Below are 24,890 nucleotides of genomic sequence, written 5' to 3'. Positions count from 1 at the left end.
GGATTTCCTTCAGTATTTATTAGACAACAGAGTACAGATCAATAATTGATCAATAAAATGGATTTTAAAAGCAGATTGGTGAATAAACACGGTGAAGACAACAGAGTCCTCTGACATCGTTTTTTTTTTTTTTTTTTTCAACAGAAAGTAAACAGGACTGATGTCATCAGAAACAGGCATACAAGGCTTCAGTGACGCCACAAAGAAAACCTACAGGTGTGAACTCACCTGAGCCAAAACACAAGTTTATTCAGGTAATACAACCTCATGATTAATATTCAATTAATATATCTGAACTGTACAGAAGGAAACTAAAACACTTGAACATTAAACATGTTTATTTTTATTTTCTCCAGGAAACTGTTCATTTCCCCATTCAGTCATTTTTATGTAACTGACAGAATAAAGTTTTATTTTTTCCTAGTTGAGAAAATTATTAGGTGACTGAACCCTGGTTTACCTGCTCACAGGTTTGTATTATGTTGATGTTACTTTACTGAGTGGTCACATTCTCTATTTTAAGAAAATTAGGTATTACAACTCAAAAATAGACAGAAATCACGTGACTATGGAGATCATTTTGTTTTTTACCTTGTGAGTCATAACACGTTTTGGGACTTTGGGGCTTCTGTAATTCTGTCAGCACACTGTTCAGCTGTTTTACCTGCTCGTCTGTTAGAATTTGTAAGTTTTCAGTTCAGCTGATCCTGCAGAGACTCTGACAGTTTCTACACATCTAACTGCAAAGACACCTGCTAATCCACCTGCTAATCCACCTGCTAATCCACCTGCGGATCCACCTGCAGATCCACTTGCTGATCCACTTGCTGATCCACCTCCTGATCCAACTCCTGAACCACCGCAAAAAAAAAAAAAAAATATATTCTGGAGTTCTGCAGAAGTAGGCGTGGCCTGTGCTTACCTGGAATGAAGATCCAGGTGTTTATTACTTTGTTTCACATTACAAGCCCTCCCCCACTCCCGGTCCCTGAAGGGCCATGACTGTGAAACACCTGCAGGACGGCTGAGTTGTAACAAAGGTATGGTCACCTGCACAGGTGCTCCAATCAGAAGTTGACATCATCTGATCAGCTGATTATCTTTACATCAAGGATCCATATTGGAAAATCAGATTTTTAAGCTGGACAGAGTCAGGTCGTCAGGTGGACAAGTGGAGGTGAGCAATGTGATCTGGCAGACAGGTGGAGGTGAGTCAGGTGGACAGGTGGAGGTGAGCTATGTGATCTGGTGGACAGGTGGAGGTGCTTCAGGTGGTCAGTTGGACAGGTGGTGGTGAGTCAGGTGGGCAGGAGGAGGTGAGTCAGACAGAGTGCTGAGTGAGTTCGTGGTCGGAGGCGGAGCTTGTCTGACGCTCCACTGCCCGCTGGGCCTTACAGGCTGCTATCTTGCTCTCGATGTCCCTCTTCTTCTCAAAGTAGTCAACGAGCGGCGGCTCTGTCAACAGCGATGCCAGCACCTGCTCGAAGGTGATCGACCAATCAACATCCAGCACACTGCCCCGCCTCTGCTCACCACCACCAATCAGCACGGTGTCATCGGCGATGTCCTCGCATTGCAGCGAGCCGGAGCTCACCACTGAGTACGAAGACACAGATGTGTCGTCTTTGGTTTCTTCGTCCGATGTCTGCAGGGCCGCTGGCTCCAGCTGAGCATCAGCCAGAGCCCGGCACACCTGAGACTCACCTGATGCCCCCTCACCAAGCCCGTCCTCCCTCTGAGGGTCGGGGGCCGGAGCCTGAGTGGCAGCATCGTCTGGCTTCTTGCTGCCGTTGTTGAACTTCTTGCCAACCTCTCCAATACGCAGCAGCAGGCTGGCCACAGTGGCGATGGAGTGATAGAGCTGCTGCTCCAGAGGCTCCTCACTAAACATGTTGTACAGAGTCTTACACAAGTCTATGAACTGCTCCTACACACAGAGACAGAGAGACAGGTGAGCTCATTCAGGTGACTGCATCTCAACCTAACCTTGAACCTGAACCTCCACCTGACCTCCTCCTTAATCCGAACCTCAACCTAAACCTGACCTGAACCTCCCCCTCAACCTCAAACTGCACCCGAACCTGAATGTGAACCTGACCTCCTTCTCACCTGGTTCATCCTGGGCAAGTCTTTGATCGTCTCTGTCTTGGGGTCCTTCTCTTTGGCCCACATCCTCAGGTAGTACCTGTAGTCCTTCACCTTCTCCTCTGAAACAACACACAGGTCACAGGTCAACAGTCTTTGTACATTAAAGAATAACAAAACAGCAGCACCCAACGAGTATCTTGAGCCAGTGTGACTGTCCTGTCAGATAGACAGGAGTCATTACTGAGTCATGACCATCTGACATCTCTTTTACTTTATGAAATATATTAAACCACAGAAATGAGGAATTTCTGTGAAACAGCTTCAAATGTGCAATAATTAAAAATTGTAGTAACTGTACTCTGTGTATGACAGCTTTTTACTGCACTTTGTGTACTTCTGAACTCTGATGGTGTAGTACTAACTGTCGGCTACTACACTCTGACTTGGTATTACTACACACTGTGTATCACTACACCCTGACTGTGTACTACTACTCAGGCTGCAGTAAGTGTGAGTGCTATATCAAGTGATGGCTAGCAGCTGGGATAGCCACTGCTAGCCTTGGCTAAAACATTAACTAAATTTATGTATTAATAATAGTTTATTTTATTTTTTTTAATGTTGATTAAATACTGACTTTATTGGTAATTCACATTGCTACACAGTCCTATTTTAATCCAAGCATAGAGAAAAAGACTCCTATTGAAGCTAACTACCTTTGCAAACCTAAGCAGCTGCTGTCTCACGTCATTTCATGTGATTTTCTGGTTAAGGCACCTTTAAAATGCACTTCACTGCCTCTGGAATCAGGCTACTGCTCTATACCTGAAGAGGGCAGTATAGTACAACACTCACCTGTGGTCAGGCGTGTTGTGGCCAGCAGGTGAATATACTTTGCCTGAGCAGTAGTTAATGCAGTTATTTTCCTGGACGTATCCTCATCCCTCTAAACCTGATTCTCAGACTGACTCTGGTCTTAGTCCACCATGAACAGTGCTTTCACAAGGTGAAGGTCTGGTTTGTACACTTCACCTTAACAGGACAGGTATAACACCTGTGCACACAGTCAACATGAGGCGGGGCATTTACCTTTCTTCTCCTCGCTGTCTCCACCTCCATCCTTTACCTCCTCACCTGCACACAGACAGGAAATAGTCTTTCCATCCTCATCATCATCATGGTCACCACGGCTGTCATCATCAACATCATAATCATCATCACCATTACCACCATCATCATCTTCCTTATCATCCCCACATTCACCATCATCATCATTTTCATCATCACCATCATCATCCTCATCTTCACCACCACCACCACCACCACCACCACCACCACAGAAAAGACTGATCAAGTAAGTGTGACAGTGAGTTAGTTAAAAACATGACAGCAGCTGTGAGATAAAGAAATGAAAAGTGTTTAAAGTGACATCAGATGCTACATTAAAATCAGTTCTTTGTCTGATCTTCAACATGCAGCACTTCTGGCCACACCCCCATCAGTGGTGTCACAGTACAGGTAAGACACCTGGAACCAGTCGAAGCTGGTTTCAGACTTTGGCTGTGTTCAGAATCACGTCTACATACTGTGCATATTAAATACGACATCAAACTGAGAATGCAGTGTGTTTCAACTATGCAAAATGTGGATTTTGTGTACAAGAGAAATGTCAGGGTTTATAGATTAGTAAGACTTTCTGAGTATGAGACGTGAGCTTACTGGACATACTCAACTGCTCCACAATGTACTGTGTGTTTTCAGAGATTCTAAGCCTGGCTAAAAGCTAGCTGTTTTCATGTTAATGACATACTTAATCATTCCATTCATTTAGTAGACAGTATGCAGTATATGCTGACTGAGCATGCTGGAGACAGTATGTTAGTATGAGATGCTGAGCCCTCATCTTGTTTTAAATGAATTTTAAATGAAAATATTCAAAAATAAATTAAGAATTAGAATACAAATCTGATATTCCTCTCTGTTTGTAAACTACATGAATGTTAATGACTGTGTGCAGACAGAAGTCAGGTCCTACAGAGATTGTTGGGTAAGTTCAATACAACATTTTCTGCTCATCATGGTCTGATCTGCTGACTGTCAGACTCATGATGGACTGTTTACAAAAGGATCAAGATCAACGCAACAGAACCAGAGATAAACTCCTTGTTTATTCTGCAACATTACTCTTGCCTGTCAAAACCATTGCCTACATTACCCACAATGCAGCTCTTCTTCTGACAGTTGTCTGACATTTTGGTGTGTTATGCTTTCCCCCTGCTCGACCTGGTAGGCCTCTGTAGTACCTCTGTATTGTGGTCAGCAGATCTGGCCTGTTGATGTCCTCAGTACAATGGTAAGCAGGCAGATCACCACAGCTTACTCTTTTCAACAGGAAGGAGCAGTGTTTCTCCTCTAAGCTCCTCATCCACTGGTGTAGTGCAGGGTATAAAGTGTATACCCACTTAAAAATCCCCTCTGATGCACACCATTAGGTAGCGTGCTGCAATTATTTTTTCCTAGGATGGCAAAGGCATGACCCATCTTAATCTGTCTCTGATTGGCTATTCGTCGTTGTTGTCTTTGTTGGATGGTTTTGCAAGCATATCAGGAAACCAATCAGAGGCAGAGTAGGTAGTAGTAGTAGAGTAGGTCATACAATTACAACTACAATTACAATCAGTCTTCTTCAGGCACCACTACACCACTGTCCTCATCCAGTCTGTAAAACAGAGTCTAAACACACTGCCAAGGAAACTTGGCCAATTCACGACTGACACAGCTCACCAGTCAGGTTTAGATCAGGTTCTCCTCTTAACCCTTCCGGGTTCCTCCATCTTTGTCCATGTGACAGCTGAATTGTCCCAGAACTCTGGGATTCCCAGTTGGCACCCCTCCAGGACAAGGACTCCACCCAGAGAGTCTAAGAAGAAGACCCTCCTCTCAGCTACCCTCAGTCTCACAGGGTGACCCTCTCCAGTAGTGGCAACTATATCTACTTTGTCCTGCTCGACCTCCTGCACCGACTTTGGCTTCTTTCCCACCAGAGATGTGACATTACACATGCATAGAACCAGTTTTCATAGCCTGGGTTCAGAGCACCAAGGCCTGCCTGCCGCCCTTATGTCCTGCCTTACAGGTGGTGGCCCACAAGTCAGTAGCCTCATGTTGTGTCTTCAAGCTGAGCCTAAGCAGGGTCCACAGGTGTAGTCCCAGCCACCAGGTGCTTGCTGTCCAGTTCCCCTTCCTGGTTTATTACATCAACCTACCCCTAAATCTGTTATTTTTGGAAGTTGTGTTACAGCTTGAGATGCTACAGTGACGAACTAAAAAGAGGAAGGACTTTGCACGCACAAATAGACAAACACTGATTTATGGTTTATGAGCAGCTACTGCAGCACAGGCCAGGTGACAACAGCTGCTGTGACATCACTGGCTGTGGGTGGGGCCAGAGCAATATGTCTGACAGCACACAAGTGTCAGTGTAGCAACAGCAGGTTCCCTCAAACCACAGAGACACAAACCTGATGCCACTTCCTGCTGCCCCAAAATGTCCAGATCAGACAGGAAAGAAGATTCTGGAAGGAAACATCACAGAAAGAGAAGAGGAAGATAAAGAAGGAGAGAGATGAAGGACAAGAGGAAGAAGAAGGAGATGAAAAAAAAGGAGACGAAGAAGAGGATGATGATGATGAAAAAGGAGGAGAAGGAGGAGAACGGATCAGGCAGTGTGTGAGTGAGAGGAAATTTTCAAATGTGAAAAGATTTTTCATGCAAATCAAATAGATTGATGATACAGTATTTTACATCTGCAGGATGTTTCTACAAACCTGATGAGTTGCTGCTGACTGCTTTCATCACACATTTTCACTTTAAACTTCAGCTCCACTCTTTTCACTTAATTATCCGAGAAGTCACTTTTTTCTACATCAGCTGCTTCTGGTCTTTTTATCCAGTTTTTGTGTCCTTTAAACTAAATCCGTGAAGCTATTCTGAAGTACAAAACAAACGCTAAACACAGAGATCACCTGTCAGCTGGGTGGATTACATAAATGTGTCATCTGCAAAGAGATTAAGAGTGTACAACTGTAGTAGTAGTAGAAACACTGCAGTAAGTCTGTAGTTTATAATTCTCAATGTGTTTACCTCGTGGTATATCCTCAGTGAAGAAGTGCGTTGCCTCCAAAGCAGACTCCGCCTCCTCAGGACACAGAGCTGAAACACAAATAAACAAACAAACAAATAAACAGAGAGATAGACAAATGCAGACACAAAAGCAAATAAACAGCAATATCCAAAAACCAAACCAATAAACAAAAAAGATGCAAACAAACAAACAAACAAACTGCCTGAAGACTCCTGATCTGATCGGTAAGTTTCAGTTACACCAATGTTAAGTTTTAGGAACACACACACACATACACACACACACACACACACACACACACACACACACACACACACACACACACAGGCCTGTACTATGAAGCAGGGTTGGAGGTTATTGAGGTAACTTCAGGTTTAACTCTGGGTTTTCAGGGTTGTGACGGTGGCTCACCTCTTACAGGGGTATGTCGCCATGGTAACATGGTAACAGGTTATGTTGGAGATAATAAATCGACCCCCCCACCACCTCCCGACCAATCAATTCTCTGAGCTTGGTGAGCTTGGTGCTAGAAATCTTCTCTTAGGAGGACAAGAGCGTTCATAGACCAGTGAACCCTTTGGCTTTCAACTCTATGAGAAGTATCGACATCATACAACAACCAAAAACTGGCTGAAGCACTGATGCCTTGTATTTGTAGTACTTATAAGATATGAAAGTCAGCCTCCTTACTACTTTGAATTATGTATTTCAAGTAATTTCTGTTTTATATGCTAAGTCCATTTGACACCGCCGGGGCTATGGCCGAAACGATAGGCTAAAATGTCAGAATGTAAATTAATGATAGTCAGTCTACTCATGCGCTAATGATGGTGCAGTGATAATATGAACCTGTTAACTTTCACAGTCGCAACAGTCTGTGTTGCTTTTAGCGTGGATTCTGTGGACTGCTTCGTCATATTTGTCTAATATTGTATTTTGCTCTTCATTTGTAAAATACGCTGCTCAGCTGCTGGTAGACTTGTCCATGTGTGCTGCAAATAGCATAGCTATTGCTATTACAGCTACTTTGGCAGCTCTGCCTTTTTTTCAATGCATTTTTTGGTGCAAAGTATTATTATTATTTTTATTTTCTGATTTTCTGTCAATGTCTTATGGGTTACAATTGCTTTATATGTAGAGTTCTTTCATTTTTCTCTGATCGTTATACCTGGCTCATGCTGCTTTGCTGGTCTCATTGATTCAGTTCAATTTCAATTTATAATTTTTGTTGATTTGGCAATAAGGAGGACTAGCAGCCACTCTGTGGAAGCTGATTGGGTTCCTATAAAGAATAAAAGCCACAGTTTCCAATGTGAGGAAGGTGTTTCTCTTTTAACCTGGATAGACCACGATAGTAACTGATGCTACACAGCTAACCCACTCCGGATCAGGGAGCTTGGGTTAACAAAGACAACTGATAACCACTGTCATCAACTCTGACTGAGGTTTTAAGTTTTGTTGAGCCAGGTGCTGCAGAGAAGTCTGGTAGTGTTGAACGTCCTTCATAGTACAGGTCCCAGGTGAGCTGTGCATTTTTTACCTGGCGGGAGGTGGAGCTTGTACAACAGTTTGAGTTTCTCTGTCATGTCTCCATGATACATCCCACCTGCAGACACACAAACAAACTATGAGGAAACCAGCACAGACAAACACAGACCAATACAGACCAAAACAGACCAACACAAACCAACACAGACCAATAAAGACCAATACGGAACAACATAAAACAACGCAGACCAAAACAGACAATACAGATAAACCCAAACCAATACAGACCAAAACAAACCAACGCAGACCAACACAGACCAATAAAGACCAAAACAGACCAAAAAAGACCAACACGGAATAACATAAAACAACACAGACCAAAACAGACAACACAGATAACACAGATAAACCCAAACCAACACAAACCAACACAGACCAACACAGACAACACAGATAACACAGATAAACCCAAACCAACACAAACCAACACAGACCAACACAGACCAACAAAGACCAACACAGACCAATAAAGACCAAAACAGAGCAATGAAGACCAAAACAGACCAAAATAAACCAACGTAGACCAACACAGACCAATAAAAACCAACATGGAACAACATAAAACATCACAGACCAAAACAGACAACACAGATAAACCCAAACCAACACAGACCAACACAGACCAATACAGACCAACAAAGACCAACACAGACCAAAACAAACCAATGCAGACCCATAAAGACCAAAACAGACAACACAGATGAACCCAAACCAACACAGACCAATGAAGACCAAAAGCAACTCTGATAGGGTCAGGGTTAAGGTTGACAAAGAATCCAACCATTTAAATATCTGCCGATATGCAGACACAAGATCTAAAGACTAAAACACTGAGTTTCACAGAGAGTGCAGAGCGGCTATGAGTGTCCAGACTCACTGAGTCCAGTGATGAACTCTTTGAAGTTGACCAGTCCATCCTGGTTCTGGTCCAGGAGCCTGAATAGGCGGGCCGCCAGTGTCGCAGTGTGGCCGCCACAGATCCAGGGTGCGAGTGTGGTGAACAGCTGGGTGAACTGAGCTGGGTCGATGCGGTACTGCTCCAGGTATGGCAGGCTGGGATCATGGCGCTCAGCTGCAGAGCTGCTAGAACCCCAATAACAGCTCGTCATGTGTTTGGACTGCAGAAGTCCAAAATACAGAGAGAGAGAGAAGCGTTACACTCTGAGCAAACTCTTCTCTGTTTTTGATGTTATTGTCAGGAGGTCGCTTGTCAGATCACAGCATCAACACCAATCAAAACCTCTATGCAAATTATATAGTCAGGTGTGCCAACATCAGATTCAGGTTAGCAGTAAGCCATGAATGTAATAGCAAATGTTCAGTCTGATTGGCTGCTCGAGACTCAATCAGGGTTCAGAGTTTAGTTTAGCAAAAGTTGAGTGTAACGTGGAGTTTAAACCTTAAGTTTGACAAAAGTTCACCTGCAGCTGTAAACAAGTCTCTCCTGTGATTCCTGATTGTTCACATATTATTGTTAAACATTAATGCGACAGTTGCAGCAGGTGTGAGGTGTGATTTAGTGTCCTGCTTTAGAAAACAAATATGTGTTCTGAACTATTGAATACATTAAATAAATATTTGGATAGTGGTTTTCTGTTTATTGTTGAGTACAAAAAGTAAATACACAATGCAAACACAATGAAACATTTAAGACAGCACAATAACTTTATGGCGATCAGTTGTTAAACATCTCAACATTGTATAAACAGAGTTTGTTGTGACCTTAAAGAGGCAATACAGCTCCTCCAGCTCCTCAATAGTGAAGGCAGACTCCGTCATCATTGCTCTAACCTGTGGGTGCACGCGCGCGCACACACGCACACACACACACACACACACACACACACACACACACACACACACACACACACACCTCTTAACATTATGTCCACAACAAAAAAATGTTAGCATTATCTTGCAACATGCTAACATCACCCACCACACTCCTCTTGGCCGTGTCCTCCAGTGACTGGATGACCTTTAACCTCTGCTTGAACCTCATCTGCTCAATGACATCAGAGCGCAAGCTGCCAAACTTCTACTCAGAGTAGAAGAAGAGAGATTACCTCAAAAACATATCCAGGAATTAGACCAAGACACTGCAGCAGCAGGTATTAGACTGAGACCACAGCATGTGACTGAACCAGTCTGACCTCATACGACGACCTGATGAGGTCAAAGATGTCGATCTCAGGTGGAGGATCGTCTCCACTTGTCAGCAGGGCGTGCAGGTGAGGGATGGGTGGTGCCACCGTCTGTTTATTCACAACATTATCCAGGTACCTAAACACACACACACACACACACACACACACACACACACATATTAGATGGACTCTAATCTGGACTCTCCCTCCTCAGTCTGGACTCCAGTCTGAACTCCTGCCTCCCCATTCTGGACTCCTACCTCCCCAGGATTGTCATGGCTTCCCCCTCATCACTGCAGGACAGCAAGGCGTCCATGTTGTCGTGGAGCACAGCCAATGCCACCTGCAGATAGATTAGATGAGGACATAGGAAATAGATCAGTTACAGGTGGCAGAGGTCAGAGGTAAAGACTGTGCTGTCAGATGTCCACTAACACACCTGTAATGACAGGTACTGTCAGCACTGTAAACTAAAAATATGTTAATGGCAATAACACTGGACACTAAAGAGCAAACTGGAGGACACTGAACAACAGACATTTCCACTGGACGCTGAGAAGTAATGTTAACATGCACTGTGATCATAGCCTATCCCAGTGTTTCCATTCATGCTTCTACTGTCTCTTGTTCCATTTTCTACATTCAGTGTGATTTCCTCTTCATAATAGGGGTGGCCCATATGTCCAAAATCACAGTGACTGTAATTTTATATCATGGTAATGGTACATATCACAGTGTAGTAACTGTGCTGCTCACCCTCTCACAGCAGCACCATTTATGGTCAGTGGGAATTGTTGGGTGTGGGCTCTCTGAAAGTCAATAACAATCTCCTTTGTTATTTCTGCACCACATGGCCAATTGATTCACCTCATTCCTGTTGTTAGTCTCATCGTGTATGTATGTCTACAGAAGTATATAAACGAACGTGAACAAGATAGGACAGGACTTTGCTGTTGAACATCTGGATGTGCTAGCTCATTGAATAAAGTCCCGCTCTGGCTGCCTCTGCTGCACCGTGTCATTTGTCTCCACAACAGTTGCAGTGCATTCACTGTGAACGACAGTGTGTAAATACAGCTCAACCCTCCCGCCCTGGAAACATAATTGACAGTGGATACATATATACTGTCACACCATGCAACCCTACTTCATAGAGTTCAAACAGTGGTCCTTCTTATTTTACATTTGTACTGTATTTTTCCAAAATTGGGTGCAAGTTAGTCAGTAAATAGTCAGTTAACAGTCAGTAAAGTGCAGCGACTCTGACCTGGAAGATGACCTTGATGCCCTCGTAGAAGAAGCAATCAACCAATAGGACGGCACTGTCGAAGGGCATCACAGACAGGAAGAGTGTGAGGAACCAGGATAGACTGATGGTGGAGATGACTCCCAGCTCCTGCATGTGTTCATACAGCAGAGGGAGGAAGGCTCGAGTCAGCTCCTCAAACACCCCCTGATCCACCAGAGCACCTGCAGGGATGGAAACCACATCAGACTCAGACAGACAGTCATTTATGTTAAAACACAGACAGAAAATATCAGTGCAATGTTTTCAGGTTTTAGAAAGGCTGATGAGAGGAACCATCAGTGAGGTGGCTGACACTGGTGTGGTTAATGACCAAGAACTCCTGTTTCACCTTCCTGTCTCCCTTAAAGGATGGAGGTATCAAGGATTAAGAGTACCAGAGTCCACCTGAGTCTGTCTGTACAAACCATCTCTCACTGCTGCACACTGACACTGAACTGACAATGGACACTTGAAATGAAAACTGACACTATACGCTGACACTGGATTCTGGTACTTGCCATTAACACTGGACAATGAAACTTTGAACTGACAACAGACACTGGACACTAACACTGGGCACTAGGATTGTACAATAGGTACAGACTGACCTATTACTTTGGTGTAGCCACTGACTCTGATGTTGTTACTGACTCTGGCGTAGCTACTGACAGACATAGTAACAGATTATGGTGTCTGACTATGGTGTTGGTACTGTCTCTCACATAGTCACTGACTCTGGCGTAGTTACTGACTCTGATGTAGTTGCTGACCTACGACTCTGGTGTTGTAGTAGTCAGGCAGCATCCGCTCACACAGTGCCACCAACAGCCAGAAGGCTTCCTCTTCTGGACAGTAGAGCAACAGGACGGAGGTGACGATGTTCATTGCCTGGGGTGGGGGCAGGTGGGGGGTGGGACAGGAGGGCAGAATAAGCGTCAATTTTTATTATCAACAATATTATTTTTACTTATGGCCAGCCAGTTATAGGACAATCTGGTGTTTTTCGCTAAGTGGTTGGTCATGGGGGAACTGTTGGGTCTCTGTAGATTGAGAGTTTGGTCCTGACCTGTTCTGTATGGAAAGTGTCCTCAGACAACTTTTGTTGTGATTTGGTGATATATAAATAAAATTGAATTGAATTAAATTAAATTGAATCTTTAAATTACAGAATTAAAGAATATTCAAACAGTATTGTCTATACTGAAAATGATGTTGTATTATTTTTTAGCAAATATTTAATATTAAATATATATATATATTAAATATTCGATATTAAACCTATATATATTTCAATTAATATTTACCTGACAGTATCCAATGCCGGGGTTGCGGTGGGCGTAGGCAGTGAGAACACGGCGCAGTGCGGCAATGCCTGTCTCGTTTTGGAAGGCTCGGTGCTCGGGCATTGAACGGTGAAGGTCGCGCTCGATCTCCTCAGTAGCCAATGAACACAGCCCCATGGCCTGCTCCACCAGGTCGCCATAGTAACCAGGGTGGGTTGCCATTTCATTTTGGGCTCCTGGATGGACAGATAACCAGAGGGTGACAGACAGAATACAAAAAAAACCTCTGTTTGCCTATGGTATAAATGAATAAACAGTTACCAGAAAACAGCAGCCACAGCTCTCCTCTCAGGTGCTCTGGGATTCCGTTGAGGATGAGTTCTCTGGTTCTGGAGGTTCGGTACATGCAGACACCCCGACCAAACTCTGAGAAATGGATGTTCCATGCCTCCTCTTTCATCTTCTCCTTCATCTGCAGAAAGAGGAGTTGTGGTTGGAGAGAAAGAGAGGAGGAGAGGGGTGAACGAGGATTTACTTCTACGGTCTGACACAGGAACATTAAACTGTATCTTAATCTTACACATCAACATATCAGTTTGGGTCAATGACTTGTCAAATCACCCAAAATATCAACAAATCTAATCAATGTATGCAGGTACTCCTTATTATCTGACTGTACTCCTCGCTATCTGACTGTACTAGGGTTAGGGGCTTGAACTCACAGCTTTGGGTCCCAGGTCCTCTGGAGCATTACGGTGGTAGAGCTGCAGCAGACCCTGGCTGGCTGTGGGCAGACCGGGATGGTAATGACGCCCCCTCTGGACGGACTCAGACCCTGCAGATGAAGACAATGGGGTGCTGGAGGATGCCTAGGGACACAAAACACACATCACAAAAATAGAATTGAAACTACGCCTCTATGAGGATTCTTGTCTGTCTACTAAAACCTTCTGAAACCAGCTGAACTGGACGTTGAAAAATATGATCTGCTGCTCAGCTGACTACTGTTACACCTCTAAGACACGTATAACTGGCAGTATAACTGAAAAACTTTCAGACTTCAGTAAATAACTTCTAAGCTGGCTAATGCAGAATTAATGATTTAGGTTGCAGCAGATCAGAACATCTGCATGAGTGTCTCACCGAGTGACCAATCAGCGACAGTGGGCTGGTGTCACCCCATGAGCTGTCAGGTGTTCGCTGCAAGAAGTCTGAGATGCGTTGGACAAGGAAATCTCTATCTTTGAGGTTGGCAAAAAGGAAGTTCATCTTGTTCTTGGTGCTGATGGAGACAGGACACGGCAGGACACTGCTGCTGTCAGCCTTCTCCACAATGGACACCTGAAGAGCAGAAGATGGTGGGTAAAAATCCCTGTGCAATGAGGACAGGAAATACAATTTCATTTCTTTTCTTAACTGGGTTTACGTTGTCTTGTTGTGTTTAGCTGCACAACCAGAGTTTTAAAAGATGGACATGAAGGGTCTGTCAGGTTTTACGAGGTTGACATTTTCAGACTGTCATAAACACAAACACTTTCAGTAATGTGGATGACACAAATTTTTGGTGTCATTCAGTCATGCAATCATTTCATTTTCATTTCCATGCAAGAGTACATCAGCAAGGTTTATAAGTGTTGTTGATCAGCATCACTACTTTGTTTCTTTAAAGGCTGATGAGATCTTAAACTTTTCTAAACAAGCAGAACTGACCAGGCTTTGTGTATTAACTGGGAACAATACACTCGTCTCAGACCCCTGAACTACACAAGTATCGCTGGAATGTGTGTCTGTGATAATCTGTCCAAATTCAAGTTTCATTTTGTGTCAGGGCAAAAGACCATGTCTTTGCTTGTGAGGGGCATTCAGAAAAATCCATACGACAGTTTAGGGTTAGGCTAGGCTAGGCAACATAATTAAAACAAATAGCATGCTGCTTCTCATTTGTTTGAAGTTTAGTTAATTATTTTGGAAGTTTAATGTCCGCTGTGTTGACAGGAGTGTTTGGGTTAATCATACAGACAAAGACAAAAGACAAATCATCAACAAACAAAATGACTTTTAAAATACACACATTCAAGGCACTAGAGGCATGAGAGGACTGAGTTCAATATTCTCGCTGCATTTTGCAAAACTAATTTGCTGTTCACATTTTTGTAAACCATTTCAGTGCTGAGGGTCAATGCTTGTGCAGGTTGCAGAGGGTGGGGCAACCATAGCCATTGACTCATTGACTGAAAATGCTCCATTGATCCAGGACTCTTGAACTGTCCACTGCAGACCCTGAAAACTGACCTTGATGCATTAGCATCTTGTTTACCTCTCTGAGTGGGATGATAAGCTGACACAGGTCTTCTTCTTTGCTGTTAAAACAGATGTAGTTGTTGGAGATGAACAGCTGTCCAACCACATGCATCTTAGCAAACGGCGTCCACAGCGTGCAGTCCGTGTGTCCATCCAGACGTTCGTCTTGAGTCAGCCGAAACATTGTCCGGTACCGCTCATTTTTTGCCCGTGCATCCAAATCTCTGCAGCAACAACACAGAGGGAACTAGCTGATCAGGTGAAAGGTCAGAGAAAAGGGGTCCAGGCTGAGACACAGTGGCAGAGTTAGTCTGATGGTTCAGGTGGACAAAATGAAGGCTGCATCATAAACAGTACCCATGCTGATGCAAAACAAATTGTTTTCTATGGATATTCATTCCATAAAAAAATGAATTATTTACTGCTTTGTACATGTACGTACTGCATGCCAACTTGGTACTATATATTTAGCTTTGTAGTGATTTGGTGTCAACAACAGGTTCAACAGCAGCCTGTTACTTGTTAAACATTTCCACCTCAGTCTGATCAGATGAAACCTTGTCATCAAGTACATGGTTATGAACAGAGTGATACCTCTTGAGCGCAGAGACGTTCTTGAGCGTCTTGCAGGGTTTTGGCAGTGAGCGATCAGCAGCAAATGCCTCGTTGTCAAGCAGCTGGCGCATGGCAATGTTGGCGAGCTGCTCCATCAGTTTGAAGGTGTCGTTGATGTTAAGGAACATGGAGAAGAAATGTTCAGTGTGACGCGTACTAACACGAATACTCTCCGGAAATACCAGGGTGGCGTTCTTCTCCAGCTGGGTCACCTCTGTCCACTGCACCACCAGGGTCACTGGGATGGTTTAAAAAGAAGAGGTGATGAAAGTCTCAAAAACATAAGAATATGAAATAGAGACATGCTAGAATGGCACACTGTGATTATGCCATGTAGTTTGTGAATCATTTTGATGCAAAGTGTAACTTAACACCAAAAACAGTTTTTGAAGTTAATAAATTACAGTATATGTAAAGCCACTTTATTTCTGTCTGATAACTGCAGAAGTACCTTCAGTTCACTACAGCAGCATTCAAAGTAAAACAAGATGTTAAGTTACTCTTCAATACAAGTCTGATCCCTAAAAGTTGGGATGCTGTGTAAAACTTCAATAAAACAGAATGTGATCATTTAAAAAGGATCTTACTACATGGGCTCAGGAACACTTTGTAAAACTGTTGTCGGTGACACAGTTCGTTGCAAATGACTGAATTATGTTTTTATGTTTTACACAGACTTCCAACTTTTTTGGATTCAGGCTTGCAACAACCACAAACTGTATAAATGACATCATTAAACATTGGCCCGTGATTGGCTGGTCATACCCTCCTTGCCCAGCAGGAAGGAATAGAAGCACAGGTGGTTAACAGACAGGTAGAGCCAGCCCTGGCGTGGCACCCTGCCCTTCCAGTAGCTGCAGGAGTAATAATTCACTAGTTTCTCCTCATCAGGCATCCCAAACAGCCTCCTCATCTTCAGCTCCGCCTCACGAAACTTCCCACAATCCTCCTCCTGCTCCTCCCCCTGCTTCAGTCGGTTCTCCTCTGCTATGATTCCCTGCAGGAAGTGACATCATTCACTAAAAGAACCACAAACAAAAAAGACAGATGGTAGGTCAAACATGAAGTGACATACAGATATCTTTCCTTTGACAAAGGTGGTGACATCTTCATCGTTGTCAAAGATGGAGATGGTCTGCAGCAGGTTGGACTCCAGCCAATCCCAGTGTTCTGTAATCTCCTTCCTGGATGAGCCTGCAAGACAGAGCTGAGGATCAACAAATTTTAACAAACAAACATCCCAATCCCAGTGCTCCCAGCACAGCTGACTCACCACAGGCAATGTTCCAGTAGATCTGAGAGTCAGCAGTCTGCAGCAGGATCCTGTAAGGAGCCACTCTGGCACTGGAGTCCAGAACCACATCCAGAGTCCCAACCAGGAGACCTGCAGATAGAGGGATGGGTAGACAGGTAAACAGGTCACTGAGTTGGCCTGTTTATATTTAATCGTACTCATGGGTGTACAGACAACCATCACTGGATTACTGTGATACTGAAAGCACTTTATATAGCACACAAGCCTGCATTCACCCATTCACACGATGATGGTTAGGTCACCTGCTGATTACAAGCATTGAGACAACCACACGCCGATGCACAGCATCATGAGCAATAAGGGGTTCAGTATCTATTTCCACAGACAGGGGTAGGGAGACAACCGCTCTACTTCCTGAGCCACAGAGGCATCTATTTTCTATGATTTCTTATTGGATTTCTGGAGGTTTATTCTGGATGGACACCAAAGATAATGATCTCTTCAGGAAGTGGAAGTCACACGTGTTTCACGTCCGTGTGTTCAGAGTTGACTCAGTTATGACTCTTGAGAAGGAGCTTGCTTCTTCTAAGGTATCTTAATCTCCTTGTGTCTCTGCTGCAGCAGACCCCCTACACCTGACCCCTACGTTATCTCCGAGTTAAATTTGAATCAAAGCATTTGACTGCTGACAAACACAAACTGACTGTCAGAGTCATCAGTATCAGGCTGTAATGGGTTTACTCCAGTTTAGGGTCTAGGTGATGATCCAGTACAGAAAACATGATCCAGTGCCCCCTGACAGGTTACTTTTAACCCAGTCAGCTAAACTGGTGAAACAACATGGAAACATTAAAACATTCAAATTAACTGATGGAGCTGTTACTTGATGTAGAATGTTGTACAACAAATACACATACAATATACATACATACAAATATATATGTAAGGCAAGGCAAGGCAAGGCAAGGCAAGGCAAGGCAAATTTATTTGTATAGCACAATTCATACACCAGGCAATTCAAAGTGCTTTACAGAAGCATAAAAATACATTAAAATCATACATTTCAAAGAAAGAAAGAAAGAAAGAAAGAAAGAAAGAGATTAGAAGAGAATAGAAAAATAAAAATAAAGTGCAATTAAAGGAACATTAAAAACAGAAGCCAGTAAAAGACAATAATTTAGCATTTAGAATGATTAAAGTCATTGAGCAGATATATTTACTTTAAGTAAAAGCTGTAGCAAATAATAATGTTTTCAACCCAGATTTAAATGAGCTGACGGTTGGTGCAGACCTCAGGTGTGCAGGGAGAGTGTTCCACAGGTGAGGAGCATAATAACTGAAAGCTGCTTCACTTTGTTTGGTTCTCATTCTGGGAACACACAGTAGACCCGTCCCTGATGACCCGAGAGGTCTGGATACTTCATATGGAGTTAATAAATCTACAATATATTTCGGTCCTAGACCATTTAATGCTTTGTAGACCAACAGTAAGATTTTAAAGTCTATTCTTTGACTCACAGGAAGCCAATGTAGTGATCTGAGGGCTGCTGTGATATGGTCCATTTTTCTGGTGTTTGTAAGGACTCATGCAGCAGCATTTGGAATCAGCTGTAGTTGCCTAATTGATTTTTTGTTTAGGCCAGTTAAGACTCCATTGCAATAGTCCAACCTACTGAAAATAAATGCATGAACCAGTTTTTCCATGTCTTCTTTGGACAGACATCTCTTAATTCTGGTTATATTTTTCAGGTGGTAGTAGGCTGATTTGGTAATGAGCTTTAACTGGTTGTTAAAATTCAGGTCAGAATCAATAATTACACCAAGATGTCTGGCTTTATCTGTTGTTGTCAGTGACATGGAATTAAGGTGAGCACTGATCTTTGACCTTTCATTTTTGGGGCCAAATACAATCACTTCTGTCTTATCTGCATTAAGCTGAAGAAAATTCTGGCACATCCACTCATTGATTTGGTGAATACACTCACTCAGTGAAAGTAAGGGACTGTAGTCATGTGATGACACAGAAATATTAAGTTGTGTATCATCTGCATAAGTATGATAAGAAATATTATGTTGCTCCATGATCTGAGCTAGGGGCAACATGTAGATATTGAAAAGAAGTGGTCCGAGAATGGACCCTTGTGGCACCCCACACATCATCTTTTGTCGTTCAGACACATGCTCACCAATTGACACAAAGTAGTCTCTATCTTGTAAATAAGATTTGAACCAGTGTAGTACAGTGCCAGTAAGTCCCACCCACTTTTCCAGTCTGTCAAGCAGTATGTCCTGATCAACTGTATCAAAGGTGGCACTGAGATCTAATAATACTAAGACTGAGGTTTTGGAAGCATCATTATTCAGATGTAGGTCATTTAAAACTTTTATAAGTACAGTCTCAGTGCTGTGGTGTGGACGAAATCCAGACTGAAATGCATTAAAAAGATTGTTCTGCATCATGAAAGCATGCATTTGTTGATAAACAACCCTTTCAATAATTTTTTCTAGAAAGGGAAGATTTGATATTGGCCTGTAGATACTTATCACTGAAGCATCCAGATTAGTCTTTTTCTATGCAATTAAAGACATTTTTAAAAAAGTTTGTTGGCAGAGTATCAAGGCAGCATGTTGTGGATTTTAACTGTGATACAGTTTCTGCCAGCCTTGTATGATCTAGAAGGTTAAAATGTGCTAGATTAATTGGAGAACAAGAAGGCACAGATGGACTTATCATTTTGCCTGAGCCGGAGCTGCACACTGTTTGTCTTATCCTTGAAATTTTATCTGTAAAAAACTCTGTAAAACTGTAACACAAATATTCTATATATTTGTATTTATTGTATCATAATACAAATAGTTTACATATTTACATTCTCTAAGATATTTCCTATTCCTTTTTCTATTTTAATATTGTTACACAATGGGAGCAACTGCAACTGACCCAATTTCCCCTCAGGCACCAATAAAGTATTCTGATTCTGATTTTGCTAAGAAACAGTGGAGGTCAGAGACGGCTTCCTGTCAGCTCACTACTGTCAGAGCTGCAGTTCAGCAACGATGGCTATAAAACTCTGGTGACTTCAGACCTGAAACACCGTCAGACATGAAGAGATAAGATAAAATAAGAGTTTATTGATCTCATACCGGGGAAATGAAGATGTTACAGTCAGCAAGTATTACAAAAAGCAAAAACAGTGGCAGAAAAGGGTCAAGATAAAAATATTTATAGATATAGATATAGAAAAAAAATGGACTATGTATATGTACATTATGTACAGATTATAAAAATACTAAATGCAATCAAAATCCTACTGCCATAAAAAGTACTATTGGCAATATTCTTATGAGAAAAACTACTAATGTCAGATGTTGTATTGCATTAGAGAAATACGAAATCTTTGTATATGCACAATATAGCCGAATTTCCCCTCATGGGGATAAATAAAGTATTATCTATCTATCTATCTATCTATCTATCTATCTATCTACAGTTTATAAAAATACTGTTGGCAATATGGATAATAAAGCAGAATAGAGCAGATATTAGCATTGATAAAAGTTGTGTGAAACAAAAGTGGGTTTATGATATAGAATTGAGAACGAAGCATGAGCACAGAGCTTCATCACATGACGCTGGAGTTAAACAGTCTGACAGCTGTTGGATGAAGGACCTGCGGCAGCTTCTTTCTTACAGACTGGATGCAGCAGTCTGTTACTGAAGGAGCTGCTTAAACCCCCCACTGTCTCATGCAGGGGGTGGGATGCGTTGTCCATGATCAATGTCAGCTTGGCTCAGAATCAGAATCAGAATTCCTTTACTGTCATTGTCACAGATGTTACAACGAAATTGGTTAGGCACTCTATCCTCTGTGTTTAAACAGAGAATCTAAAAAAAAAATAGTAAAATAAATAACCACATACCTCCATATGTAAGCATGCACACACTCATCCACCCACACATGCAAACTTATGAGTAAAATCTACCCATGTACACATACACACGCACACACACACTCCTCACTTACACAGTCTATTGCACATATTCCCATGTCCCACACCAATGATTGACTAAGGTGCTTAGAAGAGGGGGGGGCTAACATCCAGTCCAGGACAGAGCCAGCTCTCCTGAGCAGTTTATTAAGTCTTTTCCTGTCCCTCTAAGAGCTTCCACAGCCCCAGCAGACCACTGCATAGAAAACTGCAGATGCCACCACAGAGTCATAAAATGTTTTTAACAGTGTCCTACATACCCCAAAGGACCTCAGTCTTCTGAGCAGGTGCACATCTGTGTTGTTCGTCCAGTCCAGTTCGTTGTTGAGGTGAACACCCAGGTATTTGTAAATCACTCAATCACCATCTCCTTCGTTTTGCTGGCGTTTATATGCAGGTGGTTCAGTCCACACCAGTATACAAAGATGATTATGACCTTCCTGTATTCCAGTTCGTTCCCCTGTGATACACGTCCAAAAATGGCTGTATCATCGGAGAACTTCTTGATGTGGCAGCTGTCAGTGTTGTGTCTGAACTCTGTTGTGTAGAGAGTGAAGAAGAAAGGGGACAGCACTGTCCTGTGGAGCCCCCGTGCTACAAACTACCACACCACATGTGTATATATATTTATATTGTTATATTTTTTACTTTTTAATAGTTATTTTTACAAGATTTGTCATGCACCAACATCACCAAAACAAATTCCTTGTATGTGTAAAATTGTACTTGGCAATAAAGCTTTTTCTGATTCTGATTCTGATTCTTCTGATCAGACACGCAGTCACGAAGCCTCACATACTGTGGTCTGTTGGTGCGGTAGTCGATGGCCCACACAGTCAGGTGGTAGTCTATGCCAGCTCCTTCTAGCTTCCCTTAAGCAGTGATGGCTGGATTGTATTGAAAGCACTGGAGAGGTAAAACCCCCCCCCAAAAAAACCATGACCCTCACTGTGCTACCAGTGCTCTCCAGGTGAGAAAGGGATCTGTGAAGCAGGTAGATGGCTGCATCCCCCACACACCCTCCACACCAATGCCTGGTCAATATGCAAACTGTAACCCCTTCAGACCAGAAACAGCTTCATACCAGAAACATCTTCAGACCACAAAAACTTTCAGACCAGAAACAGATTCAGAACAGAAACACATTCAAACCTAAAAAACCTTCAGACAAGACACAAGTTCAGACCAGAAAAACCTTCAGACCAAAAACACTGTCAGACCAGAAACACCTTCAGATCTTCAGACCAGAAAGTTGCTCTCATAATTGAACAATGTCCAAGTGCTGTTGACTACTTCCATATAGAGGTTGACCACAATGGGAGATACTGGTGAGCCCATGACCCAGCCATGCTTTTGTCTGTAAATCCCCCGTTCTACAAGTAGGTGGTGTTCAGACAGAAGTCCAGCAGTTCTCAAATCTGGTCTAGGCTGAGGTTGTTTCTATTGTTGAGGGTGCTGTTGTTTCCTTACAGTTTCCACCACTTCCATAGTTGGGATCCATGTAAACAATGAGGTCACATCACAGGACATAATGGTTTCACGTGGGTCCAGTTTCAGTCGTCAAACCTTGCTCACAAAGTCCATGGAGTTTTGGATATAGTGAGATGTGTTGCCAACCAAGGGGGCTAAGGTTGTAGATACGTTTGGCAATGTTGTAAGTAACTGAGTTGATGCTGCTGACAATGGGCCTGAGGAGGGTTCCTTCTGTGCGAGTCCTGGGGAGCCCATCAATGCATGGGATGGTTTCTCCAGGATACAGGCGATGATACTGATTACGACTGATGGTATTTCTCCTTCAGTAGCTGTTATAAACATTCTAAAGCCTTTGTCTTGTGATCACTGGCAGGAGAACAGACGGTCTGAAAGAGGACTGATGGAGGATACTTACATAACAATAAAGAAACCTCCTTCAATCCAGGAGGAGGTCTACAACGCCACTTATCCCCCACCTACAATGCTTTAACAAGTATTCACAGTTGGCCTCATGTACAACTGTCTATAGCAAATGTTATTGAACAGATCAATACAATGCCAAATCAAACTGCTGTTAATTGGAGCTGCAACTAACCAACCAACAGTCCCAAACCCAAAGGAACTCAGAAACTCCGACACAGAAATTTTGTGGTAAATACAAACATTCTAAAATTAACTGATGATTGAAATAGTCCCAGATTAATTTCTCTGTCATTTGACTAACTGTTCAATCAATTCAGCATTTCAGCTCCAGTGAACAGGTTAAAACCAGGCATCTTAAAAAGTGTTCATTCTCAACATGTTAATGTATTTGATATCACAGCTCTGCTTTGTCTGTAATGATACATTCTCTGATCAAACTGATAACTATGATTAGCAGAGCAAGCTAATGGCATGGAAGGATCAGTCAGTATTGTTGTGATAACATGGAAAATGTTAATGTTTTAAAATGAATTATGGTCTTTAAGACACCTGCACCATGTTGTACCAGCTGTAAATTCAAACTGAGCTTCATTATAACCTAAATTAACAGTGTTGTGATTTATGCATGACTAAATTCTAAGTAACAAGTAATTACACATGTCCCTATGTAAATCATAAAATGCTGAGACATAATAACCTGCACAGAAAAAATACAGATTCAAAAACAGCTGTGACTGAAGAGAATCAGTAACCCTTCAACACAAATTGAATGAGACTTCACTATCTGGACTCTCCAGGTTCAGGTTCAGGACTCCAGGTTCAATGTGAAACTTCTCTGACAGGATGTAGAATCATTCAGTCAGTCACTGAGGCTGCTGGGATGGATTTTTAAACCTGATTAAATCATGAAACTATCTTCAAAGTAAGAAGGATTAAACAGGGTGTTTCCAGAGGGTGGCTGGATCTCTTTGTTTATAGTCACTTTCTGTCATATTGCTCCATTTGTTCAACCAACAAGTTTTCCTCAAAGGAGAGAAATTAAAGTTTCTCTGCCAAGCTATCGCGACAACGATAACTTCACTAACTTTTTAACAACAATAGAAGGTTTTATTCTGGAATACAGAAATCAGTTTCTAATTGGGCAACAGAGCTCTGCTTAATTTTAAATCTGGATTTATTAATTCTAAATCTAGCTTTGATAAAGTTTTAGCACCAGTCTTAGACGGCCTCATCTAAGACTCCACCTTGGAGGCCTTTGCTGCACGTCACCTGCTCCCTGAAATACATCCGTGTTAATGGTCTGCGAATCCGCTTGTAGAGCAGAGGTGGAAGGTAACGAAGTACGTTTAGAGGTATTTGTACCTTACTTTCCAATACTTCCATTTAGAGACTCTGCATGAATTAGTGCAGTACATGTACTGTGTGGGGTTCCTGTGGAGGCTCATATTTAACTAAACATGTGATCAGTTCATAAAATGTGCTCAGTTGTTAGAAAACCATCTGACAGGAATACAGTACTTATATCGAAAATACTGTGAAGGGAGCCATTCTGCATAGTGACTACTTCAACTCAGCAGTTTTAGCTGTGACAAAGTATTTCTTCAGCTGCTCGTGTTCAGGTCTTCATTTCCTCCACGTGACAGTTAGACTTTATTTTCCAGAGGAGGAAAGAGTTCAGCTCCAAAACCCACGAAGAAGAAAACAAGACTGACTCTGCAGCTCAAAAGCAGCGTGGACGCAACGACAGATCCGGACTGTAGTGGACTGAAGTGGACTGAAGTGGACTGAAGTGAAGGACAGACCCGGACTGTAGAGGACTGTAGTGGACTGAAGTGAAGGACAGACCGGGATTGTAGCGCACTGAAGTGGACTGAAGTGAACTGGATCATATAAACCCAGACTGTTGTGGACTGTATCAAATCGACCCGGACTGAACCGGAGCGGACCTCAGACAGCACGAACTCACCGGATAGTCCACCCCCGCGGCCGTGTCCTCTCCTCCTCTGCAGGATGAAGAACGGGTTGGCCCGCTCAGACACCCACAGCGCTCCGGCCAGCAGCACCTCCTCCGGCTGGATCCACATCTCTGCCCGCTGCCTGCTCACCCTCCGCCGGCGAAAAACCGGGACAAAGGACCGTGTATCACCGGGCGGCTCCGTCTAATTCAGACAAACCCCGGACTGATGTTGTTGTTGTTTTCACCCAGTCTGCTGACCGCACATCACTTCCGGGTATGACGCACTGGGGAACACCCTCCGTGTACGCAGCGTCATTACGTCACACAGCAGCAGCTCTTCCGTCAATATTTCAAATGAATAAAACAGCAGTTTGTAGG

At 42.8% G+C, this 24,890-nt stretch overlaps 1 protein-coding gene across 2 annotated transcripts; it reads right to left on the bottom strand.

The window, feature by feature from the left end:
• tbc1d9b (TBC1 domain family member 9b) lies at positions 1-24,805 on the bottom strand. 2 transcript variants are annotated; one of them, XM_076738871.1, is made up of 23 exons: positions 24,522-24,805; positions 16,688-16,798; positions 16,490-16,608; positions 16,180-16,411; positions 15,394-15,652; positions 14,816-15,023; positions 13,642-13,839; positions 13,221-13,367; positions 12,820-12,970; positions 12,520-12,734; positions 11,986-12,103; positions 11,195-11,397; positions 10,188-10,270; positions 9,934-10,063; positions 9,720-9,818; positions 9,503-9,571; positions 8,658-8,898; positions 7,773-7,838; positions 6,232-6,300; positions 5,610-5,663; positions 3,178-3,222; positions 2,110-2,207; positions 1-1,927 (listed from the first exon to the last, which is right to left on the bottom strand). In XM_076738871.1, the coding sequence occupies exons 1-23, from the start codon at positions 24,637-24,639 to the stop codon at positions 1,322-1,324; spliced, it is 3,639 nt and encodes a 1,212-aa protein (XP_076594986.1). In that variant the 5' UTR covers positions 24,640-24,805; the 3' UTR covers positions 1-1,321. The 2 variants fall into 2 exon arrangements, with proteins under 2 accessions (XP_076594986.1, XP_076594987.1); XM_076738872.1 differs by lacking the exon at positions 5,610-5,663 and having other exon boundaries at positions 24,522-24,783.
• Positions 24,806-24,890: the final 85 nt, after the last annotated feature.

The sequence above is a fragment of the Chaetodon auriga genome, chromosome 9 (assembly GCF_051107435.1).
Source record: "Chaetodon auriga isolate fChaAug3 chromosome 9, fChaAug3.hap1, whole genome shotgun sequence".
Lineage (NCBI taxonomy): Eukaryota > Metazoa > Chordata > Actinopteri > Chaetodontiformes > Chaetodontidae > Chaetodon > Chaetodon auriga.
The sequence above is the reverse complement of the archived record's forward strand: the minus strand, read 5'-3'. Positions and strand labels throughout refer to the sequence as shown.